Source organism: Carassius auratus, chromosome 7 (genome assembly GCF_003368295.1).
Source record: "Carassius auratus strain Wakin chromosome 7, ASM336829v1, whole genome shotgun sequence".
NCBI classification, from domain to species: domain Eukaryota; kingdom Metazoa; phylum Chordata; class Actinopteri; order Cypriniformes; family Cyprinidae; genus Carassius; species Carassius auratus.
Genome location: NC_039249.1, coordinates 21,176,275 through 21,202,905, shown reverse-complemented (window position 1 = coordinate 21,202,905; position 26,631 = coordinate 21,176,275). Strand labels below are relative to the sequence as shown.

The window sequence follows — 26,631 nt, the reverse complement described above, 5'->3', positions numbered from 1 at the left end:
ACCGAGTCGGGTCTTGATGGAGGAGGGTGAAAAGGCTAATATTCTCCATCTCCAAGCTGGATATTAGGAGTGTTGATGAGATCTATGAGTTTGCCATTTGCCCGTGGAGCGGCGAGGCTGCGGCAGAGCCGGGTACCATATGGCTGGTGAGAGATTTCCTCCCTCTTTTCCCCCTCTCTGCGCCTGACAGCTGGATGCCTGCTAACAGGGGACGAGGAGCTTGGCAGCTGCAAGCTGAGAGCAATGCTTTGATGCCGTGCCGCGCAACTAACGCAAACTTTCCACAGGTAGGTGAGGGGAGGATAAGACGTATAGACGGAGAGTGTGAGAAAGGGGCAAGAGGGAGATGGTGAGCCAAGAGAACGGGGAGGAGTGAAAATGCTTCTGGGAGCACATTAAAACGTACACCTGGCAAGTACAAAAGTGAGAGAGCTGCTTTTTTATATTTTCTCTTTTTTTTCTTTGAGTCAAAGGGGCTTTCATCATCTGAAAAAAGCTTCCCTTGGAAACAATGATGCAGGTATGAGGATGTTTTGAAGAGAATGAATAAAACACTTCATCTCCTCTTTTGCTGTTTTAATCAATGCAGAATAAAAGGCAGCTGGTAGAACATCGAATTTCACATGATAGAGAAGCTCTGCGTAGACATCTGAGTTGCTAGATTAAAGAGCGAATGCAATGGTGTTTTTTCTTCTTTTTTTTTGGGAAGGGTGGTGATGATTCAAGTGTCTCTGCGTGGAAGGAAATGGATACCTCCACCATGCTGATGAGTCAAATGTCCCTCCTTTGGGGGAGCTTGTCAGCCCTCTCCTGTGAGAATGGAGAGGGGTAAAGCATAGACATACTCCAGTGAAGATGCCACAGTGCCCTCCACTCCAGATCAAATAACTCACCTCTTATTAATCACGAACCGCTCACTCTGAACAGGAGGTAGTCATCTTCAAAGTGCCACTTATTGTCACTGTCAGCGGCCACAAAACAATGTGGTGGCCTGCTTTAGTTTGTGAGAAACTAAACTACTCTGGAACCTTAAGTATCTAAAAATGTGGAATGAACACTGAAGAAAGGAGGGAAAAATCCTTCTCTAGATAACAAGACTGCACAGATTGGCTGCTGTCAAGTAGTCCAGGTGGTTGTAGCATATTGGTGTTGTTTAAGGAGAGACACAAACCTGAGTTTTTCTAGAAGAGTGCTAAACATAGCAAATATTTCATTTAGTCCTTCATTCATAGTCAGTTCCATGTTCATTCAAACTTTACTTGAGAATAAAGACAGGAGACGCTTAAAAAAAAAAACTGATTATTATATTATCACAAGTCATTTTAAGGGTAAGATCAAAAAAAATTTTTTTTAAAAATTCACATTAAGGTAATTATGGCACAATTAAATGTTTACAGTGTATAAATAAATCTGATAAGAATTATTCAGAAAAAAAAATAATAATAATTGTTAGTGCAAGCTAATTTGTCAGTTTGATGTAGAGTTTAAATACAAAATTTGACTTAATTTACATGTAACCACGTGAAGCTGGTTTTCTAGGTTACCTTAAAAAACACACTTTTTACAAAGTAGCCAGTAGGGTAACAAGATTTCAACAGTTTTACTACTGCTTAAAGATAAAGTCATCTTATCCATTATGCATGTACTAGAATATATATATTTATTTATTTATTGTTTATATCAGGATAAATGTGATTTTACCAAGCACAACATGTTCTTGGATCAACATCCTCGTTGATCCTGGAAAAAACATTCCAATCAACCAATCAGAATTGAGATGTCACTTTTCAGGAAATGTCAGTTTTAGGTTTAAAATCGGGGTAGGTTCTTCTACACTCTTGTTAATCAGCTACTGGAAATCATTTCACAATCACCCTCTTCACTCCCTCGTTCACCATCATTATTTTAGACATTCATGAGCTTTCCTTCCTCATAACACATACAGTGTTTTCACTCATTTAGAACTGCATTCATTTTCACCCCTGCCTCACTTCCACCATGTGTTCATCTCTCTCTCACTGTAGTTACTCTACAGCAGACAGGATGGCTTCGCTGGGGCTGCTCTCTCTTGCCCCTGCCTGCCAGTACAGGGGTCTGTTGGGGGAGAGGTTTGCCCAACCAGAGCAGTATGTCATTCTGGATCTTTATTTCCCTGAGTTGCATTACCATCCAAATCTTTTGCCTTCATAATCTCAGCGTTCAGCGTTCGGCTCCAAGAAGCGTATGACTGATTTTTTAATTCCCTCCAAGCGCCGTGCATCTTTCCTTCTGTTTCCCCATCCCCTCGCTCTCTTGTTCTTTATCCCTGTTTCCTCCTTGCTAATTTCATCGCTTGGTGTAGCTGTCTCTTTCAATCTTTCTCTTTAGGCTTTATTAGCGTGATCTGACCATCATTTGCTCGTCTCGGCCCTCCCAACCATCCCTGCGTTTCATCGCAACCACACTTTTCTTTAGCATGCTACCTCTCTCTTTCTCTCTCATGCCAGCCCTCCCTTCTTTCACTCCATCTCTCTCTCTCTCTCTCTCCAGGCCCCCTGTTGCTGCCTGCTACCAGAGCCGTGGTGTGGAGTTTGGCTGAAGCCGAGAGGAGCAGCTGGGCCAGGCTAACGGGGAATGATAATGACCTCAGAAATCTGCTCCTCGCTCCACAACAATAGGGTGCTCAGTCTAGTGGAAAATTGTGTTCATCAGCTAGCTCTGCTCACTTACTAATTGACATTGCCAAATATTTTAAGAACAATTGGAATGCACATGCTAAAAAAAAAAAAAAGAAAGAAAAAAAGAGAAAATGAAGATCTTAATCCATGGACTTTTTGCCCAGTATTTTTTTCTACCCTTCTTTCGCATTTGATTAGAAGATAACTATCGCTAAAATTAAGATGGGGTGGCGGGGGGTTTGGGGGGGGGGGGTGCGGAGAAGAAGAGGCAAACTTTTCATGTCATTATCTGCCTCATGTCACTGCCATGATGTTGACACAAAGGCTTTTTTATGTGGCCTGTCAATGGGGTTAGGAGGGAGAGAGGGAAAGACGAGGGGAGAGATACTCATCAGTGCATGATGAATGCCCGTAACCCCCCCCCCCACCCCCCCATCCCACCACAGCATGGCTGGGACTTTGACACATGTGTCTTTCTCTCTAAATACTGCTTTTAATCTACATAATGTTCCTGCTTTACACCTCTGTAACTTGTGTTTACGCAACTGCGCGAGAGAAAGACGGGTAAACGAGAGAAAGAGAGATCGAGACAGCGAGAAGGGGAGGCAAACGGGGAAGGAGGATTCTTCTGTCATGGTATCATATGGCTGGTCCTCCATATTTAATGAGACAAAGGTCAATGTATTCACTTGCTCTTTCACACGGGAGGCACCCCAATCATGCCAAAGTTAACTTGTTCAAACAAAGCGCCCTCCCACCCAGATATGCCATTTGTATGCACTGGTTTGAGAGAGAGAGAGAGAGAGAGAGAGAGAGGCGGTTTCATTCCAGAGGAATTCAGCTCTGACAGAGTAAGACAGCTGTCGCCCTCCACTCACAAAAACCGCAGCACCATCCAACCTTTCAGCAAAAAAAAAAACTTTTTGTTTTCTCCAGTAGAGAATGTGATTGTCAATAATGACACTTTGCATCTACTTTATTGCGTACTAATTCAAAACTCTTCCATTTAAGAAATGAAAAGTGATTTTTTTCCCCTTCCTGTTTTCCTCAGCAGCAGCAGATGATGATATTTTCATATGCCTCAGTCAAGATTCCCCCTTTTTTTCTGACAAGTACATTTAATAGTATACAAGACCTCATTATCTCATTTAAAGTGAAGACACCTTTCCAGTTGGCTGAAAGACGTCGTATTGATGCATTTAAAATATTAATATTCAAACTCTCTGCCTCCCCACAGTACGACAGCCTTCTGTTGGGGAAAGATAAATATTATGTTTTAATTATAAAAACATAAAACAGAAAATGAAGAGACTGATGAAAAAGCGCGGCCCTGCCAAGGAGGCTTGTATGCAAAGGTAAGCAATGTTTTGGCAAAGACACGGAATTAAAATCTGGTATACTGCATGCGGCTTATGCACCCTCTCTCTCTCTCTCTTTTTCTCTCGCTCTTCTTTTCTTTCTCTCTTCCTCCGAGCGGTACATAGCTCGCCGTTGTCTCCATAACCAAGCGGGGAATCCTAACAGGATCATTAAGACATAAAACAGACTGATAAATGTTTCATAAGGACTGCCCGTTGATAGCCTCACAGGGGTACGGTGAGCACAGAGAGACGACACTCACGGAAGCTCTTTCATATACACTTCGGAACACAATTGGAATTTTAAATATAGTGGAAAAAAAGCAATGCTAATTCCCACTATGGGTAATATTTACAAATTGAGAGAAAGGGAGGAAAAAGGCGAGAAAAGGCGAGCGAGAGTATAACAAGGGAAAGAGAGAAAAAGTGAGCATGCGAAACAGAGAAATCAAATGAGCTGCTGCTAAGGGGAAATAAATTGCCCTTTTATTGTTCAAGCGTGCACAAAAATACTAAGTCTACATTTATCTAAGACACGTCAATCAACAGAGCACACTGACAATTAGCATGTTGAATAGAACTTTTATCATTTAAAGACGCCAGAGTCCTGACCCACTGTACTGAAATAAAGCAGTATAATAACATTTTTTTTTTTTCTCACACACCATGACATTTTTTTTTTTTAATTATTAAACTTCGAAAAGAGATGACAGATTTAAGAGAAAGAACACTGAGCTGCAGAACATGCATAGGAAGGCTGAATGCAACATTTAAACGAAATACAAGAACTGTGCAAGGAAGAAAAAAAAAGTGTGAGAGAGAAATGCATGCTGGGTGAGAGGGCAGAGGGCGTGAACTTTAATGAAGGTGAATGATAGGAATAAACACTGACATAATTCTTCCAAGGTCTACAGTTCCTAATTAGCACTGGAGAGAGAAATGTAGTCTGTCCTCATTTTAAAGATTTGGGAGAGCAAAAGAGAAAATTAAAGACAGAGAAAGAGAGAGGAGGAGGAGGAGGAAGACAGAGAGAATATGACAGAGATTTTGTTAATGATAAAGAATACTCTTTTTGTCTCATAAAAGCTTCATTTCATGTCATTTCAACTTATTTTCACTCACAACAGACTTCAGATCAGACGTGTGGATATTTAGAAGTACAATCTCAAATATAATGAGTTCTTGACCACTCAAACATACAGTAGTTCGTGAACTAAAAACTAAATTCGACCGAACTTGAGCAGCAACATTTCTCCTTCTCTAAATTGAACAAGTAACGCAATAAACATCTGAATGAAACTGATGCCACAGGTCAGAAAGGATGAACAGGTCTGCGTCTCTGTGGATAATCGTGCATTTTGCATGGCAGTTTGGGTTATTTCGACTTTAATTACACCACAATTTCATTGTACAGCAAGTCTGCATATGTAATTACCTCAATTTGTAATTGTGTAATTAGATGAATATCCATGCTTTATAACCTAAGGCATCCATTGGCAAATCCAATTTCAATTTGTATGGAGCAAGTGTTTCGCCCAAAACGGCGGCAAGATGTAAAGACCTGGGGATATACTGATAATCCTTGCCATGTTAAAATGCTCTTCCTCTTAACAATATTTAGACATGGGGGATTCTCAACTGGAGGAAAAAGACAAGGCAGGTTTGAAGCCTTGAGCAACAGAGATCCGGCAGTAGAAAGACAAAATGCTTTTCTCAAGTTAGTAGTACACGAATCGTGTTTAAGAATGTCTTGAAATAAAAACAAGTGAGGAGCATGATCCTTAATAAAGCAACCATGGGTGCCACAAAGGTCCTTCCGTAAGAAATGTCAGTATACTAACTTTATAAATGCACAGTAAAATTATTATTTTTGAAGTTGAAAACTTGAGTATGTTTTACAACACCGTTGTAATACTACAGTTTTTAGTATCAGTATTAGTATAGGAGTGTACTATTTGTTTTACAGTCAATCTATATTCAGTGTCAACCTATTTAACTATTAAGCTATATATATATATATATATATATATATATATATATATATATATATATATATATATATATATATATATATATATATATATATATAGCTTGCATATATGTGTGTGTGTGATGTTTTTTGCCATTCATTGTAAGCATTTCTGTTAAAGATTTCCTTTTCTCTTTCCATTGCTCTCTCTCTCTCTCTCTCTCTCTCTCTCTCTCAGTTGTCACTCAAAGTCCCACAATAATGAATTCAGAAACACTATCAGGAATGAACCCCCCTTGTTTATGAAGCCCAATTCAGACTGCGGAATCTGAAATAACAATAGATCCCCTCCTCAGTCAAGCCAATCTGGTAATGGTAATAAGAAATAAAAGAGAATAGGGAAAAATGTAATAAACTAAAAAAAGAGAGAGAGAGAGAGAAGGGAAGGGAGGGAAGAAATGTACAGAGGCTGGAAATTCTATTGCACAAGAAGCATATTAAGGTTGATTATTGAGAGGAGAGGAGAAAGGCCTTTAAAGGACATTTCTGAAGCAACTTTTTTATTTTTTATCTGTCTCTCTCTGTGTTTAAACAAGTGCAGTGTCAAAGACAAAAGCGATTGTGTCGACCTTCTTTCACAGTTGAGATGTTATTGTTGATTACTGTAATTCAAGTTTAACTCAAAATTGCAGTGGGTAGATGGTTTAGAGGTTGGGTGAGCTTGCTGAAGGGAGACAGCAGATGAATCGGCCGTACATTAAAGACAGGGTAAAGAAAAAAAAAAGAATAGAAAATCAACACGTGAAAAAGGAAGTCTCTCTTTGGGTTAGAGGAACGTGCAAGATATTAAAAGTAAAACAGAGGTATGACATGCCACATCCTGTTGCATATTACATAAACATACACCCTTCTTCCCCCCAAAATGAAAATAAAAAAACGCATGTATATATATAAAATAAAAACAGACCATAACATGTATTGTCTTGTTTTATCCTTGCTAATTAAAATAAATTAAATCATCTTGATGGGAAAATACATTTTTTTCTCCACCTTAAGCAAATGCTGGGCTAATAAAGATATGCTGCATTAAACATTAAAGCACCAGTAGGTAAACAGACAGTGCAACACTTCCTTCCCTGTACATCACACCTTTAGTTTGTAAAGGTTTGTGAAGTACATGTTTTGTGTCATGGCCTGAGAGCACAGCCCCTTGAGCATGTGCATGCATACTTTTAAATAAGTATGTCAGAGAATCTGCCAAACTGCCTGCCCCTTACTATGGCATCATTCCCCAATAAACACACGCACCTCCCTGTGCTTGCAAGCAAAGAGACCTGAAGGTCAATCTCAAGACAAGAGGGGGGGCTGGCATTATGCCCGCTTCACAGTGAGAGCTCCCTGCCTGCTCCAACTGAGCTGGGCAGCAACGTGGGATTTCAGCTGGTGATCACACTCTACCTTGACACTACCTCACACGCACAGGAAAGGGGGGGAGGGAAGGAGGGAGTGGGAATATATATGAAGAAAAAAATGTGTAGGCCTATATGGAGTGGCCATTACAAGTAAAATTATGAGAAAAGTGACATCAAAACACCCAGATGATGGAAAACTGTGCAAACCAGAATGTAATCTACAGAGTTTCAGGCCACAAAGTTCAGAAGCTGTAAACTGATTATACTGTAGGTTCAAGAATCACTCACTTTACGAGCTCAGCTACCTCTGGGTGCCACATACTGTATCTGGGAAAGGGGGGGAAAAGAAGTCAGATTCAAGAATCATGTGAGAGGATGTTTGGACTTTGCCAAGATTTCCAGCCAAAAATGTAAAACAATATGTGAGGCATGAATGTAACACTGCCCACACCTCAAAAACACCATACCTACAGAGAAGTACAGTAGCGGTAGCACCATGCTGTGAAACTGCTGTAGGCATTGAGTGTCTTGTTAAAATATAAGTAACAGAGGATGGGCCACGATATTGGGAAATTCTACAAGGGAACCTGTTTCAGCCTGCTGAAAATACTTGGGTGAGAGTTCATCTTTCAGCAAGATGAAATTATCCAAAATCCAAAACATATGGCCATATCTGAGATTTAAAACCAACTGAGAATCTGTATCATTATCTAAATAAATAAATACATCTATTATATATTATGTATCATTTCATATCAAATCATATCATATATTATATTATATTATATTATATTATATTATATTATATTATATTATATTATATTATATTATATTATATTATATTATATTATATTTTTTAAATAATAATATTTTTTTTTAAATGTCCATAAATGCCATCAGACAAGCGAGAGGAAACCTCAGACAGAAAGAGAGAGAATAGATTATAGCAAAAGAGCATGCAAATGGTAAGATGGTAAAACGGAGAGAAAAAAAAAATAATTGTAACATTGGCAAAACATCACATAACCAATTTTTCAGATTTGTGTTTATTAAAACTGTTCTACTTATGTGCAATAAAAGCTATGAGACTGCCTAAGAATCAATAAATAAATTGTATTTTCATTCTCTGTCCCATGATTCAGTTAGTGCTTAACATTTTTATTATTAAACACTAATCACTTTAATCCCAAATACCCTGCCAATCTAACAAAAGCTTGAGAAGAGTTTGTAAAATGCCATGAGCTAAATCTCAAAGTATAGTAAGAGAGATGCAAACGAAAGAAAACTTCCTGCATTTACATTCACTGGATAATTACTTCCGTAACATACCCTCGTTTCTACTGAGGAGTGTTTAGGTTTAATAGTCTCTGTAAAGAAAATAGGTTTTATCTTCTTCTCATTTTCATTAATCCCTAATTGGGGTGGGGGTTGTCTGTTATTATTCCTTAGATTAAAATAAACATAGCCCACTGCATGTTCAAACTCATCTCACTACATGAGGGTGATAAGGACTGGGAATAAATAAACAATTTCTTCTTTGCTGTTGAAATTGAGTTGCTTAAAGCCTTAAGCTAAGCCACTTTTTCCATTTTTTTTTTTTTTTTTTTGATGACTTAAAAGCACATTTTACCCAGCAAATGAAGTTCATTTTTTGACCTGCTTTATATGTATATCTTTAATTAGTGTCTTGTTTAGCTTAAGCTAACTGATTATCACATAGACGTGACCTAATTAACAGCCAGGCTGCTTAACAGTGGTGTACCACCCCAAGGAATGAGAAAGTTACCTTTAAAACTTCTGTAATCATTAGCTGCAGCTTCACTTAATCCCACTAAACATACATTTTATCTCACAAGCTCTGAGTTCCATGGATGGGGCGGGGTTTGCTGTGCCTCTCCCTTGCAGCAGGATGTTTTAATCACTCATAACATGTCCATACATCCACATAGGCATTTCATTATGAGAATGCAATTTGGATTCTGTCTTTGTATAGTTCATAGTTAACAGAGAATTTAATGGATGCCAAAGGATAGCCAAAGTACAGAAACCTCACTAATGAATTAGTTTAAGCTCACAGTAAATAAAGACACTAACTCCTCATACCGTGCTGGTGTTTGATTTGAACAGTGACATTACTTGTCAAAGTTATGTGCTGAATGTGCTGCTAAGATTTGACATTGCTACATTGCTAGCGCATTTGATCACCTACCCACCACCTAACAGCAACATCACAATCAGCCATTTTCTGTAAACTGAAAAGAGTAACTGTGAAGAATACAAGAGCGCAACTGCATTCATTTCCTTTTCATTGGTTTCAGTGGTGGCTCTACTGCATTAGCTGTCTATTGTTAACTATCTCTAAAGTCGACAGTTAACTTTGATAGCTTTAAAAGGCCTACTGTCACATATTCTGAAAGACCTTAGCATTTCCTTTACACAGAGAATATAGGCATCGTGCTGAGGCTTGAGGATCAGTGTCTCACTAAACTAGCATGCTAGTGCTATGTATGGATCTAAACCCCTTGACATGGCCATCACATCAATTTGCATCCCAAAGGTTCTTCCTCAGTTGTTCTTACCCACTGTGAAATTGCTCTCTTAGGGTTGTAATTCTGCTACTTTGGAAAGCTTCCATTAGATAATTGCTATTTAAATGTACTGATTTAACAGAACTGAATCCTGTGAGCATCACACAAATTTTATTACTGTAATGACAGATAGTTGACCGAAAAGCATTAGGCATTTAAATATATACAGTATGTTCAATAATATGGTCTTTATATATATAAAAATACCTTAATTCCTAGATTTGCTTATAAGTCACTCAAGTTGACTGATACTTTTCTTACCTGAAGATGGAGAAGAAGGGTGGGGACTGTCATCCTGTACACTGCCCGTTTGGGAGTGTCCACCTCCAGCACCGCTTTCCTCCGTCACATTGGAGGAGCCTGGGGTGGTTGATCGGCTGATGGACTGAGATTCAGGGTCGCTAGCTGAGCCACGCCTTTCATCCAGACCATGGTGGGAGCTGTCATCTAGGGTTCGACGGTCCTTGCTGTGTACCCGGGAGTGGACCACCATCTGGTGGTAGGTTCTAAAAACTCTGCCACAGTCGGGACATTCAGTCGCTTTCTCTTTCAGGCCAGCCAGGCTGTACTCAAGCCCTTGGCCCAGGCCCAGACCCCCATGATGAGGCAAGAACTCACGGTGGCTATCAAAGCTTACACCCTCATCTTTCAAGGGCATCATGCCTCCACTTGTCTTCACTCCATGAAGAACATCAGGGTGTTGCTTTTGCTTGGAACCATCACTAGAGCCTAAGGTTGGGTGATCAAGCTTGTCTTTCCCAAAGTGAACAATCCCAGCTGCACTGGCAAGTTCATCTTCTTGTCCATGCCCCTCATGGTGCTGCTCTTTTGGCATGAAGGATCGTTCCATAGCCATTCCACGTGCCATGATTTGCCAGGCTTGATAGCTGTTCAGGGGGTCCATCTCTGCCACCTTAGCTGCAGCTTGCAAGCGCTCCATACAGCTTGACTTCAGAGGGGGCACCAGGTTCAGGCAACCCAAGAGTGAGCGCTTTTCATTTTCCCCTAAGCCATGGCCCATGCTGGCCATTGGGCTTAGGAGCTTTCCAAGCATTTCCTTTTCCTTCATAGCTATACCAGCCTTGGCCAGCATCTGGTGCTGCTGTTCAGCCAGGCTTTGCTTGTCGGGTGTGAGGAAGCCACTTCGTAGACAAGAAATGTAACGTGAATACAAATTGGCGTGGGCTTCTTGAGCCAGGCTGCTCATGCTGTTCACAGAGGGTCCATCTTCACCAGCTCCTCCACCAACAGGAGGCTTGCTCTTTATAGCCAGCTTGTTGAGATGCACCTTCATGTGATTTTTAAGGAACCAGGGCTCCTTGAAACGGCGTCCACAGATCTGGCAGCAATGCTCGAAGGAGTCTTTGTGCTTCCGCATGTGGCCTTTCAGAAACCAAGCTTGACTGAAAACCTGGCCACAAACCTCACAGCGAAATTCATTGTTGGGCTTCTCTCCATTGCCAGCTCCTGTGCCTTGTCCCTGGGCTGATTCAGCTGTGATGTGAGTTTTTTCCACATGGGAGATGAGGTCCTCTTCCTGGGAAGCAGCAAATTCACACAGGGTACACTTGTAGGGCTTGTGGAGAATGCGAATGTGGCGCTCTAGCTCCTCACGCTTTTTAAATTTACCCTTGCAAAAAGTACATCGAAATCCTTGGGCTGGATTAAGGGGTTGCTCATCTTGCAGATTGGTACCTGCAGGCTTAGGTGAGGCAGACGGCTGGCTCAGTCCATCAGGCGAGCCACCAATACTGGTTGGAGTGAGCAGGCCACAGGCAGAGCTAGGCTGTTGCTGGTTGTGACCCTGGATACCCAAGTGGGGTGGTAGAGGTTGAGAGGGTTGCAGCAAGCTGTTCCTCATTTGCTTATCACGTAGAATGGCCCTCTCTTCAAGTTCATGAAGCAGCCGGTTTTCCTCACGTACGCGACCACGGCCCTTACCAAGATTTCCCAGCTTATGGGTGCGGAGGTGGATCTTCAAGTTACCCTTTTGAGCAGCTCTGTGGTCACAATAAGGGCATTTGAAGGGCTTCTCTCCAGTGTGTGTACGCATATGAAGGGACAGGATGCTGTTGAAGCGGAAGCGCTTGCCACATAGCGGACAGGGGTATTTGCGGTTCTTGCGAGCATCATCTTCTATGTCGTTCATCTGGGACATGATTCCCAAGTTCTGCCCATTGAGAAATTGCTGCAAATCAACACGGCCATTGAGACCACTAAGGGCACCCACATCCATGTCACGGTTAAGCTGGTTGGCCAGTAAGGCCATCTGACTGCTGATTGGCTGACTAGCTAAGGCAGCGTGGGTTTTCTCATCCAGTGGGGTGGCTGCCTTTTCTTCTGGGATCTGTTGGCGACTCTGTAATTCAGGAAAGGCATGACCAAGCTGAGCAGTTAGCTGATGAAGTTTCTGACTGATTGGGTAACGGCCATTAAGTACTGCATTGCTGAGATGGGTGTCAGCATCTGGGACCACCGAGGATACACCAAGGCACAAACTAGAGTCCTCCATCCTAAAGGACAAAAGACACAAAACAGGCATTAAGTAGACTATTCAAACGCATAAAAGAGCAGGTACACAATCAACACACACCTCCTTGTAGCATTAAGGCATCACTAGTAAACATATTATTATCACTATGCATAATCAACAGGAAATACTACACAATATATCAATGAAAGTAAAATGATACGCGGAACATCACGTACATAGTAACAAACATCCACAATAGGAGTAAACGTGCAACAATTTGAACAGAACAGGTCACAGCAGACTTATGTTAACTTCACCATTGTCTGAGAACTGTTTGTGAAGAACACCCACTCTGTTCTCAGATTTCATGAAAAAAAAAATACCTTTTCTCTTAGACCTTTAGAAATACTGCATAGTGAGGTGAAGGTCATATTTCCAAGTTAAATAGCATCACAGCGTCAAGTCTGTCTTAGGCATTAGCACAAACACAAAGGTGTTTCATTTTTTGCTGAAGTGGGGGTAGGGGTGGAAACAGAACAGTAGATATATTCTTTTATGTGGATCTACAGTACATCTCCGATTATATATTGCATTGTCTGGCAAAAGAAATCACACCATATGGTAGTTAATTCAGTTCATTCTTGAGTACCCCTTTGTGTGTCAGCAGTCTGACTATGGTGTGAGGAAATGGTTAACAACGATGACTGCACTTCAGTGACAAGTGTGAAGAAAAAAAAGAGTGAGTTCATCTCCCTCTGATTTATGAAGTACTACATGTACTCTCACACTTGGGGAGAGAAGCTGCAACTCTCAGAACTTTTTCTCAAACAGTAACACAATTTTGGAGGCAATAATTACCCAGTAAACACGGCAAGGCGCCGCATAATTAAGCTACTTGGTCCCATCCTATCAGAATCCCTCCAATTACACGCCTTAATGAAACGGAGCAATGGTATTGTCATGAAGCCGCTGCAATACTACAATTATGATATTAACAATAGCACTTAAAACCAAGGGGTTACTCCAGTAAACACAAGCCCTTATCTCACTGCTGCGACACTTGTCTTGGCGTAATTTTCCATTAAGAGGCACATTACGTTTGATGCAAATCATTCTGTGTTCACCTTCTTTTTTTCCCCTCTCTCTCTGTTCTCTCACTCTCGTATGGCTTCCGATGAGAAGAAAACAACAGTTGGCGTTATTGACAGGGTTCCCAAAGTATCAGAGGCTTCCCAGTCATTTAAAATGGCCACAGAGTGGCCCAATGAACTGTCAGCCTAAAACGAATACATGAGCAGTGTCTGTTGTCATCTGGATAGCTTGTGCTTATTTTGCATGCTACTCACCATCTTAAGGAAGGATAATGATGTTGCTGCATTCCCCTGCAACTGACAGGGTCAAGCTTCAGAAACAATAAAGTGAATTTTGCTTTGGTCAACAAAATGTTGTATAATTTCTCATTAAGCTGATTAGTATGCTGCCTGGTAACGGTGGTTATGTGCTTTAACACATGATTATGAATGTGAAATAAATGCACTGTGGTCATTTTAACAAAGACAATGGCAAGAGCAGGTGTTCAGGAAACTGCGTCCACAATAATGGAAATGAGAGCTTTCTTTTCTCTCCACATTATTTGGAAACACACGCTGGTTTGTCTCTCACACACTCATCGCCTGAGGAAGGGTAAAGTGTTCTGGGCCAGGAACCCACACCCTTTGGTCATTAATAAACCTTTTAAATGGTGCAGATTGACCCAGTTTACTTATTAGAGAGGGGCTACCTAATGACTCAGCACCTGAGCTGCTGACACATTATATTTCACTGTTTCTTGTGGCAGAATGACAGCATCTGTACATGGTTTTCACATGGCCTAATGCACAGGAAAACAAATAACAGAACAAATAACAGAACAGCAATTCCGACAACCAGTTGAAGGAACCTACTGGGCTGGTACAAAAATCGCATTTCTGGAGAAAAATACACAAAGGCAAAGAAACCAGCACACACACACACACACACACACACTCAGTCTGCAGTAGAAGGCAGTGGGCTTGGAGCACATATTTGCTGATGCTCTCATAAGAACTCTAATAAGGGCCGCCTGTTCTTTAGCTATTTGCTCTTCCTACGCCATGTCGGTTGAAGTCTTATCTCTCCAACATGAATAAAAACACTGAGGCCACTTCCAGTCGCTGCTAAACACACTGTGGGCTGCTGCTGAATGCCATTCCTCTTTTGTCCAGAGCTATAACTCTGAGGAATTTAAAAGAAAAAAAAAGGCTGGAATCTGGATGCGAACAATACACTGTAGGTGTATTATGTATTTAAAGACTGGGTGTGTTATAAACACACTCACGAGTGTAAGCACGTGCACTGCAAATTATACATGGCTAAGCAGTTCTGTAAGGATTTCTGATATTCAGCAAATTGTAATACAGGAGTAAATGCAAGACAAATATAAATCACGGATGGTTCGCTCTGCCAGGTCATCTAATTAAAGCAACGCTCCTCAAACAAAGGCCTAAAAGTGCTGGGTGATGTTTGGGTTTAGTGCGATGCCTTATGACTTTGGCGTTTCTTTGGGAAGCGAGTTGTTCAAATTGGCTTTGTCGACGTCGCAGTAATGGCAGATATCAGACGAGGCCCTTTTTGAATGTGGCTAGCATGCCTTCTGCAATAGAAATCTATGATTTAAGCTAGGCATGATGAGCAGTTGCTCATTTGGAGAGATAACTGCTTGCCCTTTTCTTCAATTTGATTTCTTTCTTTATCTTTACCATATAACAAAGGCAGATAGACAAAGGAACAATGTGAAATGAACTGACAAATCCAGTTTGTTTTTGAACATAGTCTCGCCTGACGACTGTATGCAAATGAAGTGCATTAATATGCCTTCCTTGCTCCCAAGTCATTTCGTTTTTTTTTTTTTTTTTCTGATTAAAAAGGACATTTCATATGGTTAAAGAGGTGTCATACACTCTCTCTTTCTTACACACACACACACACACACACAAACACTCACTTCTGCAGAGGCAAAGTATTAAGTTCATATGTGAACGAAAGCGCCTGACACAAATACACCCACAAACAATAACACACACAGTCTGCAATATTTTAAAGAGCATCTATAAATAAATTAAGAATTGAATACATTAATAAATAAATTTGATACTGGGAATACTTTAAGAGAGGCATCACTATGGAACAATTATCAGTAAAGTGCATATTTTCCACAGTGTAATTAGCAGAAACTCCAAGCCAAAAGCCTTATCTCAAACGAAACAAAGTCATTAAAATCTAAATAAATCTGCTCTTAAACATCGCTATGCTTAATGCATATCTGAAAATGCCTCTGAACCAAATTTGCAGAGCAGCAAGCACATTTGGGAATGGGGGCGGTGGGGGGGGGCACTTTGTCAAAATGCATACACTGTCATTTTAATTCAAAATAAAGCTTAAAAAAAATCTATGCGCTGTTCGCTTCTTTATGTTTTCATGTGGTTGCTCATTTATAGCTATACCTAGAAGCAAATCTAAAACACTCAACTTCATCTACAGCACGTTTAAGGTTTCAGCGTTCTGCCTCTTAATACATTTCTTCAGCAATGCACGTCTCTGCTATCTGCATTTGTAGAATGCCCTGCAAAGTTTCAGTACCTATCCTTCCTCTGTTAGAAATGCTAATGCCTCACCTATTTGGATCAGTGCCATTGAGTCGTGGCCCACAGCATGTAGGCCTGACAGCAAACACAGTGGTGGCTCCTTGTCCCAGACCCCCGTCTCCCTCTTCCCCCTCCTCTCTCCCTCTCCCTCACTTGCTCTCTTCAGGCTGGGGCAGCTGGGTTAGCCACGAGCTAGACGAAACGATCGAGTCTCAGCGGCCTGATACTACCTGTCACACGTAGTGTAACAGCAGCAGCGTGCTCTAATTAACGCGTGCACCGCCGCCGTGTCTCTTGAAAAGCCACTGAGACTTCCTTTAGTGCACTGTCACACAGGGCCCAGTGGCATGCAGCTTTACAGTCTGTGGTTAATACTGAGCCTTTCAAGCAACATGGCAAAACAACCGGATTTATGTCTTATCTTTACCTCACTTTACATCACATTTTGCTCCTTTTGCAAGCTCTGCAAACCACATTTTAATTAGAGGGTGCACATGGCATCATCAGAATGATGTCCTTCTCTTCTTTTCTTTGCTTTGTCAAGCTGGCCATTGTTTCAACACCAGAGAGCACACAGTGCGATTTATGCCTTAGCATAACATGCTATGAGCATATAGCATGATCTCTATAACACCATGAGAAATGCAAACACACCAGTGCACTTTGTGATTCAAGTGGCAAATGTGATGCACTGATGTTAAACAAAGGTGCATCTAAGATATTTGAACTGATTGTGGTTTCTGATAGAGACTGCAGTAAGAATTGCAAAGTGCATGAATATATTTTGCATTATCTGGCAGTTAGATAGCTTTAGGGAGAGCTAGGCTTTGATTTTGGAACGTCAAGGTGAAAACGACTAAATTAAGGCCTCTGTAGCGACAAAATATTACATTAAACTTGAGGTACCTGTGCGCGTTCACGTCCTTGAGCTGGTCCTCTAGTGGCTTCTCGCAAATCAACATGTAGGGCAGAATCAAGGTTTCCGTATAACACACACATACGCACGCACACAGGTAAACTTTAGCCTTGAATGGACTCTGAGCAAAGAGTTTTTAAGTGTACAGTTAACCTCAAAGAGGAAATTAAACCCATTTAATCCTTAAATGTTCTAGATCACACAGCATGTTCAAGCCCTAAATCAAATAACACAGAGCAGATCTGGGTCTTTCGGGCTTTGCGTCTTGATATAACATAATTTTGGTGTCCTTCTGCATCCTTGTTTGGGAAAAGTATGTGCACGTTTACAGAAAACTGTGGTTTGGAGGGGGGAGAAGGCAGTGACAAGTAAAGCAAACTGAAGTCAAAGTATTCACAAGTTGAAATGAAAATAAAATTATCGATCGCGATGCCATTAGCTGCTCTGTTATTGTGAAGCTTTATCGACCAGAATCCATCGACTAATTATTATGCAGTAGCTGATTAATTAATTATGAAAGAGGTCATCGTTATTGATAAATCAATCATTATTTACAGAAAGTGCAAAAGTCATTTTTATTTCCCCGAATCATTAGTGGACCCCGTATAAAACAAAAAAGAATGAACTCTTTGATGTTTGAAAATGGCTGCCATATGCTGCATATTTAATGGATGGAAACAGCACTGCATGCTATGCACCTATGGGAATATGGCCAGAAATGCACAACAACAAAATCATAAACTGATAGCGATTGTTAAAATCATTGCACGTTTATCAGCGAAGTCCGATCTGTCCTTCTCTCTCTCTCTCTCTCTCTGCCCGTGTTTAGTCTGTTGCAGGTGGTCTTCAGAATAGTTCTAATTAATCCAATAAAACGTGGCTTGTTTTTCTTCCTCCCGATGCTCTTTGACTGAACTGGATTATTAGTGGCTGTAATGAGGCATTAAGCAAAGGTTCCCAGCACAAGACCGAAACTGAATCAAACAGAAGAAATGCACGCAGCCTGAAAGGACGAACTTGTTCTCATCCAGCAAACAGCTCTCTGCATGATGCAGGTTGTTTTCTTATTTGTGGTTAGACAGTATGTAACCTAATTATACCTAGTTCATAGGTTGCAAAGCCACCACAGACAAATTGTTACAGTTACAAATACACATGGGTCGCATCGCCTTCCTCTCTACACAGCTCTCTTCTGTTAGATCAGCCTGCAAAACTCTCTCAGTCTCTGCCGGTGTCTGTCTGGCACAATATGTCATTGAGAGCGTCTTAAGAGAACATTTCAACAGGTAGTTCAGCTTTCAGCTCATCTCTACAGATCAGTATGAGCCCTTGAAAGGATGAGCAGAGAGAAAAATGCTGCTGCTTTTATCCTGTGTGTCTGACAGGCTTGTTGGGATGCCAGGGGAGGGAAGATCAGTGGGAGAGCAAAGAATTCCCACAGTTCATTGTCCTGGCCTGCTGCATCCTCATCCTCATCATCATCCAGAGCCGGCCTGAAGCTCAAAGCCTCCCTTTATGTTAAACATGTGCAGCATTATCCCGAAGACCAGCAGATGTGCTCTGTATGTACGTGTATGTGTGTGCGAGAGAGGTACAATGGTAGTCACAGCATGTCAAGCCTCCTGCCTGTAGATCTCAGAATGTGAGAGGGGAAAAAAGATGGATAACTGTGAGCATTTGTTAAATTGTAGAGGGGGTCTGTGCATAAAAAGTGGGATAGCGACAAAGAAAAGTGCTACGCTGTTCACCTCGCTCGCAAACAAAGAAAGAAACAAAGTCAAGTGACCGGCGATGGAGCCTAAAGTAGCGTAAAACATACTTTACTAAAGGTCAACACGTGACGATTCATCACTAAAAATTTCCCTTGTGGTTTCCGCCCACAACTATGGAGAAATTTCAATTGTGCATGAGGTTGCAGACACCAAAGGCAGAAAAAGAATCGTTTAACCTTGTCTGACCTGAAGATCTTTGGGCAGCCCCGTCAGAAACACAGGGATGTGTCTTCGTGGCAAGGCCGAGCGAGTCGTGTTGGAACCAGCCGTCACGCATGACTACACCTCAGCACAGAAAAGCCGAAAAACAATGAGCGCAGTGTGGCGATGGGCAAAAGGGCCATCATCCAAACCTTACATCATCTTTCCTTCTGCCCAGGACAGCAACTCTGGAACAATGCTGATGGATACTACTAGAAATCATTAAAAAAATCAGGCCTCCATTGTTAGGACTGGGCGCTACACCCCTCCACCAAAACTGCAACTGTTGTGTTGTATCAAGCTCTGAACTTTTAAAGATATAGCTGACCCAGAAATGTAAATTATGTCATCATTCACTCCCCCTCATGTCGTTCCAAACCTGTATGCTTTATGTAGATCACACACACACGAATATATGTTAAAGAGCATTCTGAATGATCAAACCTGCAATGTTTGCTTCTTAACATGTAGACAAAATACATTTTTTATAATATCTTGTGATGTGTTTTACAGAACAAAAAAAAGTCCTTATTTGGGGGTGAACTATCCCTTTAAGGACACCAAAGAGGAGCTGGCTTAATGCGATATGAAGCTGTATCACAATCACTTATTTGACTGTCTGAAGGTGACAGTCTGTTTTCTCTCGACACCCTCTCTACCTCTCAGCTGCGGCGAACAAAGATTACCTTTGTGGAAAACTTAAATGTCAATGTAACCCCCAAATAAGTGAATATCAGAAATAATTGCTGTTTTCTTCTCGCACATGCTGGTTTTGTGCGTATGAGTTTTGCATAATGACTCCAACAAGGGGTGTTGTTTTGACAGGTGCTGAAATCGAGTCGAGAGGAGAGGGAGACAAGGTTCAATTTAGTTTGTGAATCTTTTAATTGTTGCATGGCTAATTAAAATAAAAGAGAAAAAAAGAAGAGAGAGAGAGGTAGAGAGAGATGTGACTCAGTGTTTCATGCTGCATGTGTGCATACATCGGTCCCGAATTGTGCTCAACCTAAGACAGACAGTACAGGAGAGAAAAATCTGCTGCTACTTCAACATACTTACCAGCTCTTCACAACCGCAGCCTGTAGTTTGGAGTTTTCACAAAACAAATGTATGGCTAATTAGAGATACTCATTAAGGGAGGCAAGTCAAGTAATTATTTTACATCATGCCGCTGTTAATTGAATGATTCTTCAATGTCTTTTGAAAATATCTCCTTTTTTGTCTCTCCTTTTCCCCCCACACAGAGAAAGAACGGCGATAAGACTATAAACAGGTACCGTAGCCATATGCTCTTGAATGAAAAAGCACTTCTGTCGCAGTAAATGGGCTTTTTAAATATTGAACCGCTGCATGTCTTTTTAATATGGCTGATGTTAAATCTTCTTTATTCTGTCCCTTTGATAAACTCCCAGAGCTATACTGAGAGAAAGTTTCACTTTTGTGAGAAAGTCTATGCGGAGACGTACAGTTACGCAAGCGTTCTCTGTCCATAGCACACGTTTTTAAAAAGCAGCCCTCTCACATCCTGTTTAAGAAAGCCACTGATCTTATCAAAGCCATCAGGAAGTCAGAGTTGACTGGAAATGCTCACGACTCCTTGTATATGTTCAAATATTTAGTTTTTTTTTTTCTTTTACTTTGTTTTATTTGTAATTCTTTTTGTCTTCTGCTCTATTGTTTGACTGGGAATGGTAAGACGAGATAGGCCTACTAAAGCTGTGTTTCTTCTCTCCACGGTCGCTCATCACTGCAAGGAGAAGAGGAAGACCGTGGTGGGAGAGAGTATGTTAAAAAGCCTCTCTTTATTAAGAGAAAAGTGTGTTTTATTGTGGGCTAATTGTGAAGGGAGGAAGTGTGTGTGGAATGGGTGGACTCTGGAGAGAGGGTGGAGGACCTCAGGGAGATCAGGGCACATGTTTATTTATCAGGCTTTATCGGAAATGGTGAGGCCACAGATCCCAGCAGGATCAGAGACAGAGAGAGAGAGAAACGCTGCTCGACCACAAACCGGGCAGAAAACTTTTACCTCCATGCCAACGTTACGCTGTCGCACAACTATGATTAAACGACCAAAAGCAGAGCTGGTCAAATCTCAAAGGCTTTTGTTTATATATATGAAAAAAGAGGGTTTGATTCATGCAATAAAAAAGCTACATTCACTGTTTCTTTTAATGCAGATAAGTAACAGAAATAAGCAGGTGTTGCACAGTCTGTAGCTTAACAGATATTTTTCCATGCAAATTGACATTTTATACTCGATGTTTCAAGGACCCATTTAGGGTAACGCACTGAGCAGAACTTAAAGATCAAGTGTGCGATTTTTTTTCAATGCTATGAATAAATGAATAAATAAATAATAAAAATACTCAGAGCCATCTATGAGTAGAGCATTAGTAGGCTGATATCCCCTAAAAGTGTAAACGCTATCAAAACACTGCTGTTGAGTTGTTTTAAACCTTCATGGCCAGCATGACATAGCAACACTGACTCAACCAATAGCAAGTTTGGGACTATTGATGTTTCTGACAAAGTGTTTGGAAAAACTTATCATTACCTAATAATTTATTTCGATCGCAGTAATTTTCAAGAAGAATGGTTCCAATGATTACATAGAAGAGAACTCGTGATCCACACTACACTACAGAATATATATAAGTTCTTTTAGAACACGTTAAAAGTGTAACAATTTTAGTTTGCAAGTTTTTTCACTCATAGCACCTCAAAATGATTAACCACTGGTTTAAACACCAGTTTTCTACAGAATTTAAGAAAAGAAGGCATAACTCTTACATTCCCTGCATTTAAACAATCCACTATACTAGCAGGAATAAAAACCTGAGAACAAATGACCAAATACATGGTACCACTGCATGGGGTTGAAGCCAAGCCCACTTGCCCTGGAGATCATAGCCTGTCAGCTGAAGCTCCACCTGCGGCATTTGGGCATCAGAGTTTAACTGATGGGGAAGAGACAGAGGCACAGTTTGAAAGAGGTCTGGGTTGGCCAGCACACCAGATTCCACACATCTCCTCACTCAGCCCCTTGTTCTTCGTCCCCTGGCCAGCTCAAAACATTCTTATCCTCCTCTCTGCCCTCTGTGACCTTGAACATGATAACACAGTCCTCCTCTTTCAGGGGGGCCTGCCACGGTGACCCGCCATCAGCGGGAGAGGATGCAAGCAAAGGGAGAGAAAGGAAAGATAAGTTCATAAAACCGAGGATGTTTTAGTGAAAAACGACCTCCTGGTATCTCTCAGTCCCGGGAGACACGAGGTGGGCACGTGGCTCTTTCGTTCGGGTGGGGAGGGATTACACATATTCCTCCCTTCATCTGTTTTGGTTTGGTTCGAGCTGCCATGTTAACATGTTGTATGTGTTACCATCGCTCACCAGCGCGCCTTGCGTGCTGATCTCCCTATGAGCGTTGCCGGGGAGGTCGTGACCTCTATGCGTAATTTGGCTGTCAGAAGCTACACAGCAGCTGGGTGATAAGATGGGAGGTTTTTATAGTGCTTATGCGACTGGTTTACATTAAAACAGACATAAATGTACTCATATTTTGAAAAGGGAGAAAAAAAATATTAATGAAACTTATCCTTCAATAAAAAAGAGGCAGACGCATTTTCTATATTCTTTGATTTTTAATTAGTTTATAAAAAATTGAACCAAAAATACATTTAAAGTTTACTATATTCTTTATAGCTTTATATTTAGGCTATGTTGATTATAAAATATTTTAAATAAATAGCAATTGACCTGCAGCATGTTTGGGTACTGTTATTCATTTAAAAAAATGTATATTTCCACAAAAGAGTTTTCCTGCCTAATTTGCAACAATAGCTGAGTCAGAATTTCTTTCATTTGTAAGAAAAATGAACTTTGTAACTCAACTATACCAAAATAAATTGAATAGAATCAAACCTAATCCAAAATTATAATCAACTTAAATTGAACATTTGTGAATCAGAATTGAATTAAACAAATGTGTCGATAAGCAGCTCTAGTAACCTTGTGACACCTGTTACCCTGTAGGTTGCCTTACACGGTATTGTATTGTAGATCATCAGGTCTCTTTCACTTGATTGGCTGTGATGAAGCCAATCACTGAGCTCTGCCTGTTAGAAACACTTAATATATCTCAGAGAAGAGGCCTCCATCATCTCTGCCTTCTGCTTAACACACACACACACATATACACTCCCAAACCGAAATGCACACACAGACATGCATACCCTTAACCCCTTACAGGACCTGACACCGGCACCCCATAAACATCATCCGCATTGGTAAAGAGGTTTAATCTTTCACTCTCCGCCATTTCAGAAGACCCTGACTCTTGTTTGTGCAGCCCCCTCCCCTCGATCTTGCCTTCTCTCCATCCCTCCTCCCTTCCTCTCCCCTCTCCATATTTTCTCTCCTGCATCTGATTAAGTTAACAATGTGGCGTTATTTGCATGCTGATTTGGCGAGGTCCCTCTCCTCCCTGCTCGCTCTCACAAACACAGGGGCTGGATCGCGGTAATGTGATAGCACAGCAGCCAGCCGATGCAATCTCTACCCCTCCTCCAAACCCAGGTGTGTGCTATCCACTTCCCTCTTAATTCCCTCCATGCTCATATTTTAGTCCCTCTTTATTTTTCTGTCATTCTCTGCCTTGTAAGGGTTGTATTATAATCAAATCTGGTGCAAAAAAAGGTTGGAGGAGGGGGGGGTATCCTGTCTTTTTTTATTAATTATAGACCGCGGCTGATGCGAATGTATTCCGAAAGCATCTTCAAAATAGGTCGGCATACAGTTTTCTATTCTTATCACATTTAAATGTCAACATGGTGCAAAGCTCTACAAATTAGTTCAGGCAGACTTCAACCCCCATTTAACATTTAAAGCTCCGCTCAGTAAGCCCCCAATGTGTGATTCAAATCAGTTTACACACACATAAAAAGGAAGCGGTGCGTCTTTCAAACTTCTCATTTCAATACTGATATTATTGCCAACCTTTTGCCAGAGAATAGGCTGGCGGTGGGGGTGGGGGGGGGGGGTATGAGAGCCACGAGATGAAGCAACAGAAACAATGCATTAGCTTTCATGAATTATATATCCGCCTTCATTCTGAGCAGAATCGAGGATTTTCTGAGCCTATGCATATATCCCAGACAGGAATGAATAAATCACGACGGTGGGGTCATTCCTTTTTACATGCATTGAGAGCCATATCGGGATAATAATGTCCACATAAAACACTTACTGTGGCTCATTTGGAATGCAAGCGATGCAAAAATTTCTCCCTGATTCTCATATGTCAATGGAAATGTCCCGAGGAGAGCTGCTGTATCAGGACATTTATTTGTTACAGAAGATGGTAGAGGCGAATATTGAAGGACTGGGCTATTTCTGATGACACCGGAATTCTGACTTGATTTCTGAGCTTAGTTTACTTTACAGCCACAGGTCTATGTCTACCACATAAAACGAGGGTTGTATTATTAAACGCCAGAGAGGTTATTTAAACACCTTAACATGTTGTAATTCAAGCCAATTGAGAAGCACATCGCGGCTACTCCGTAACCATTGGCGTCTGTTCTCAGAAGGCTTCCCTATGCTAGAGCAATGATTCTGTCCCAGCGCCACGGATCGGAGCAGACTGCCCTGTCACTCAGTTGACTCAGCATTATAGGGCGAAGAGGCTAAAGGCCCCCGGGGATGAGTTTCACACCTTTAGCTGTTTTATGCCAACGAGCGCCATGCATGACCCTGCAAGTCTGCTCCAGACAGCCCTGAAGGAGCACTCGCTAGGCATGTGAGGATAGGACATGCTCCTCACGCCTCATTACCCAAACGTCCTATCTGAGTCCCCCAGTTACCATCGGCAGAGCGGAAAAGGCTACGGACGTGCCTCCGTGGCCTTGTATACCCAACTCCTTCGTTTTAGCCTAACGCACTTCCTCTACACCAAGGGGTGCTTTGCTATCCAAAGTCCTTTGGCCAGGATAAGTGTTCATGTATATTGTCTCAGAGCTGCCGTTACCCAGCTGTCTTTGAAACACCATCTTATAAACCTTATTGCCTGACATGCCTGTCAGATTGGAGGGGCGCAAAAATATTGAACCAGCTACAAAAAACATTTACCTGATCCAATTCCCCATTTATTCTTCCATCCGCCTCCAACAGGACATCCCGATCCTCAGTCGCCCTGTTTGGCTGTAAGTGGAACAGGTCTTTTAAACGTGCTATAAAGGCTATTCGCTCTAAATGTGCTCTGGGTGTGCCTAATATGTCCGCAGCCAAATGTCAAAAGAGTTATATATCCCTTTATGCACAGAAGGACCCTGAGGGCTTTAATTGACGACGGTCTAAAGGGAGTTGAGGAGGGGTGAAGGAACATGATGAAAATGAATACTGTTCATTATCAGACAAACAGAGCCCAATGGCGCTCCTAAAATTGGCAGGGAGCGAAGATTTCCCAATGTTAAAGCACATTTGTCCGCCGAGTAATTATGGGACTGAACTTTCCATGGCATTGTTTCAAAATTATGAAGAATTATGCATTCTTCACATTTAATGTGTGTGAGTGGCAGAGGGCTGCCAACTGAAGCCCGTGTGAGTGTGTGCGTATAGTCGGTCTAATATAAGCCTACACTCTATGTAATTGAGTTAATGCAGGTATAAATGCAGGTCTGCTTCGCTAGGTTACAAAATCGAGTCCCAGCAGATTAGCTTTTAACTTCAGAGGTGTATTACTTTAAACTAGTTTGTCCGCGCAATACGCTGTCTCCGTATCGTCTGCTTTCCAAGCCCAACGTCTGTGATATTCCCACTCTCTGCGCTGCGCTCAAATATTTATCAAACAGAGGAGGGGAAGAGAGAGCCCTCTCCATCCCGCTACAGTCATTTACCAATTATTTTGAGTACCTGCTGACAGGTACATGTCACAGTCAGCTACCCTTCCCCAGTCCTTCTCCTCACATGATTTACCTTTCCCCCTGCTGAGGAGGAAGCCGCCAAGCTACAGGCAGGGAGACAGAGGAAGTGTGGCAGAAGAGGGCTGCTGTGGCATACAGCTGAAGTTCTCACGCTTTGATTCAGGGAACGGTTGATTCAGAGGAGGGAAAAAAAATCTCTTTGTCAATGCATTAGAGGCAGAGAATGACAGAGGAAACATAGAGGCAAACTGACAATTGGGTCGGAATAGAAAACAAGCTCATTAAATGAGGAGAGCGATATACCAACAAAACACCTATCAAGGTCTGTCACTGGATATTCTAGCATTTGAAGAAAGAAAGAAACAAAATGCGCAAAAGCGTCACACACACTTTTGGCAGTGTGCATTTCAGTCTACATTAGTGTCAAGTTGGAAAGCTGAGGGGACTCAAAATGTCTTTTTGTTGTAGGGCTAAAAAAACTATGTTCTCTTTAAACAAGAACAAAATCAATTATGTTTCTTTTGATTTCTTACGTATGTGCAGGTCCAAGAGATTTATGCATGTATATAATCTAATCTAATCTAATATAATATATATATATATATATATATATATATATATATATATATATATATATATATATATACAAGAGTGTTGTGTGTGTCAGCCACAAAACACTGAAGTCACGAAGTACTGCTCTCA

The 26,631-nt window shown here is 41.3% G+C and overlaps 1 protein-coding gene across 12 annotated transcripts in view; it reads right to left on the bottom strand.

The window, feature by feature from the left end:
• Window positions 1–26,631, bottom strand: part of znf536 (zinc finger protein 536) — a 180,038-nt gene that overhangs the window by 81,095 nt on the left and 72,312 nt on the right. For 11 of the 12 annotated variants that reach the window (XM_026267895.1, XM_026267903.1, XM_026267906.1 and 8 more), the window contains one exon: window positions 10,246–12,497. In XM_026267895.1, the coding sequence (XP_026123680.1) occupies window positions 10,246–12,497 (2,252 nt within the window). Of the gene's footprint in view, window positions 1–10,245; window positions 12,498–16,149; window positions 16,374–26,631 lie in introns of those variants that run through there. The other variant, XM_026267905.1, reaches the window with a different exon arrangement.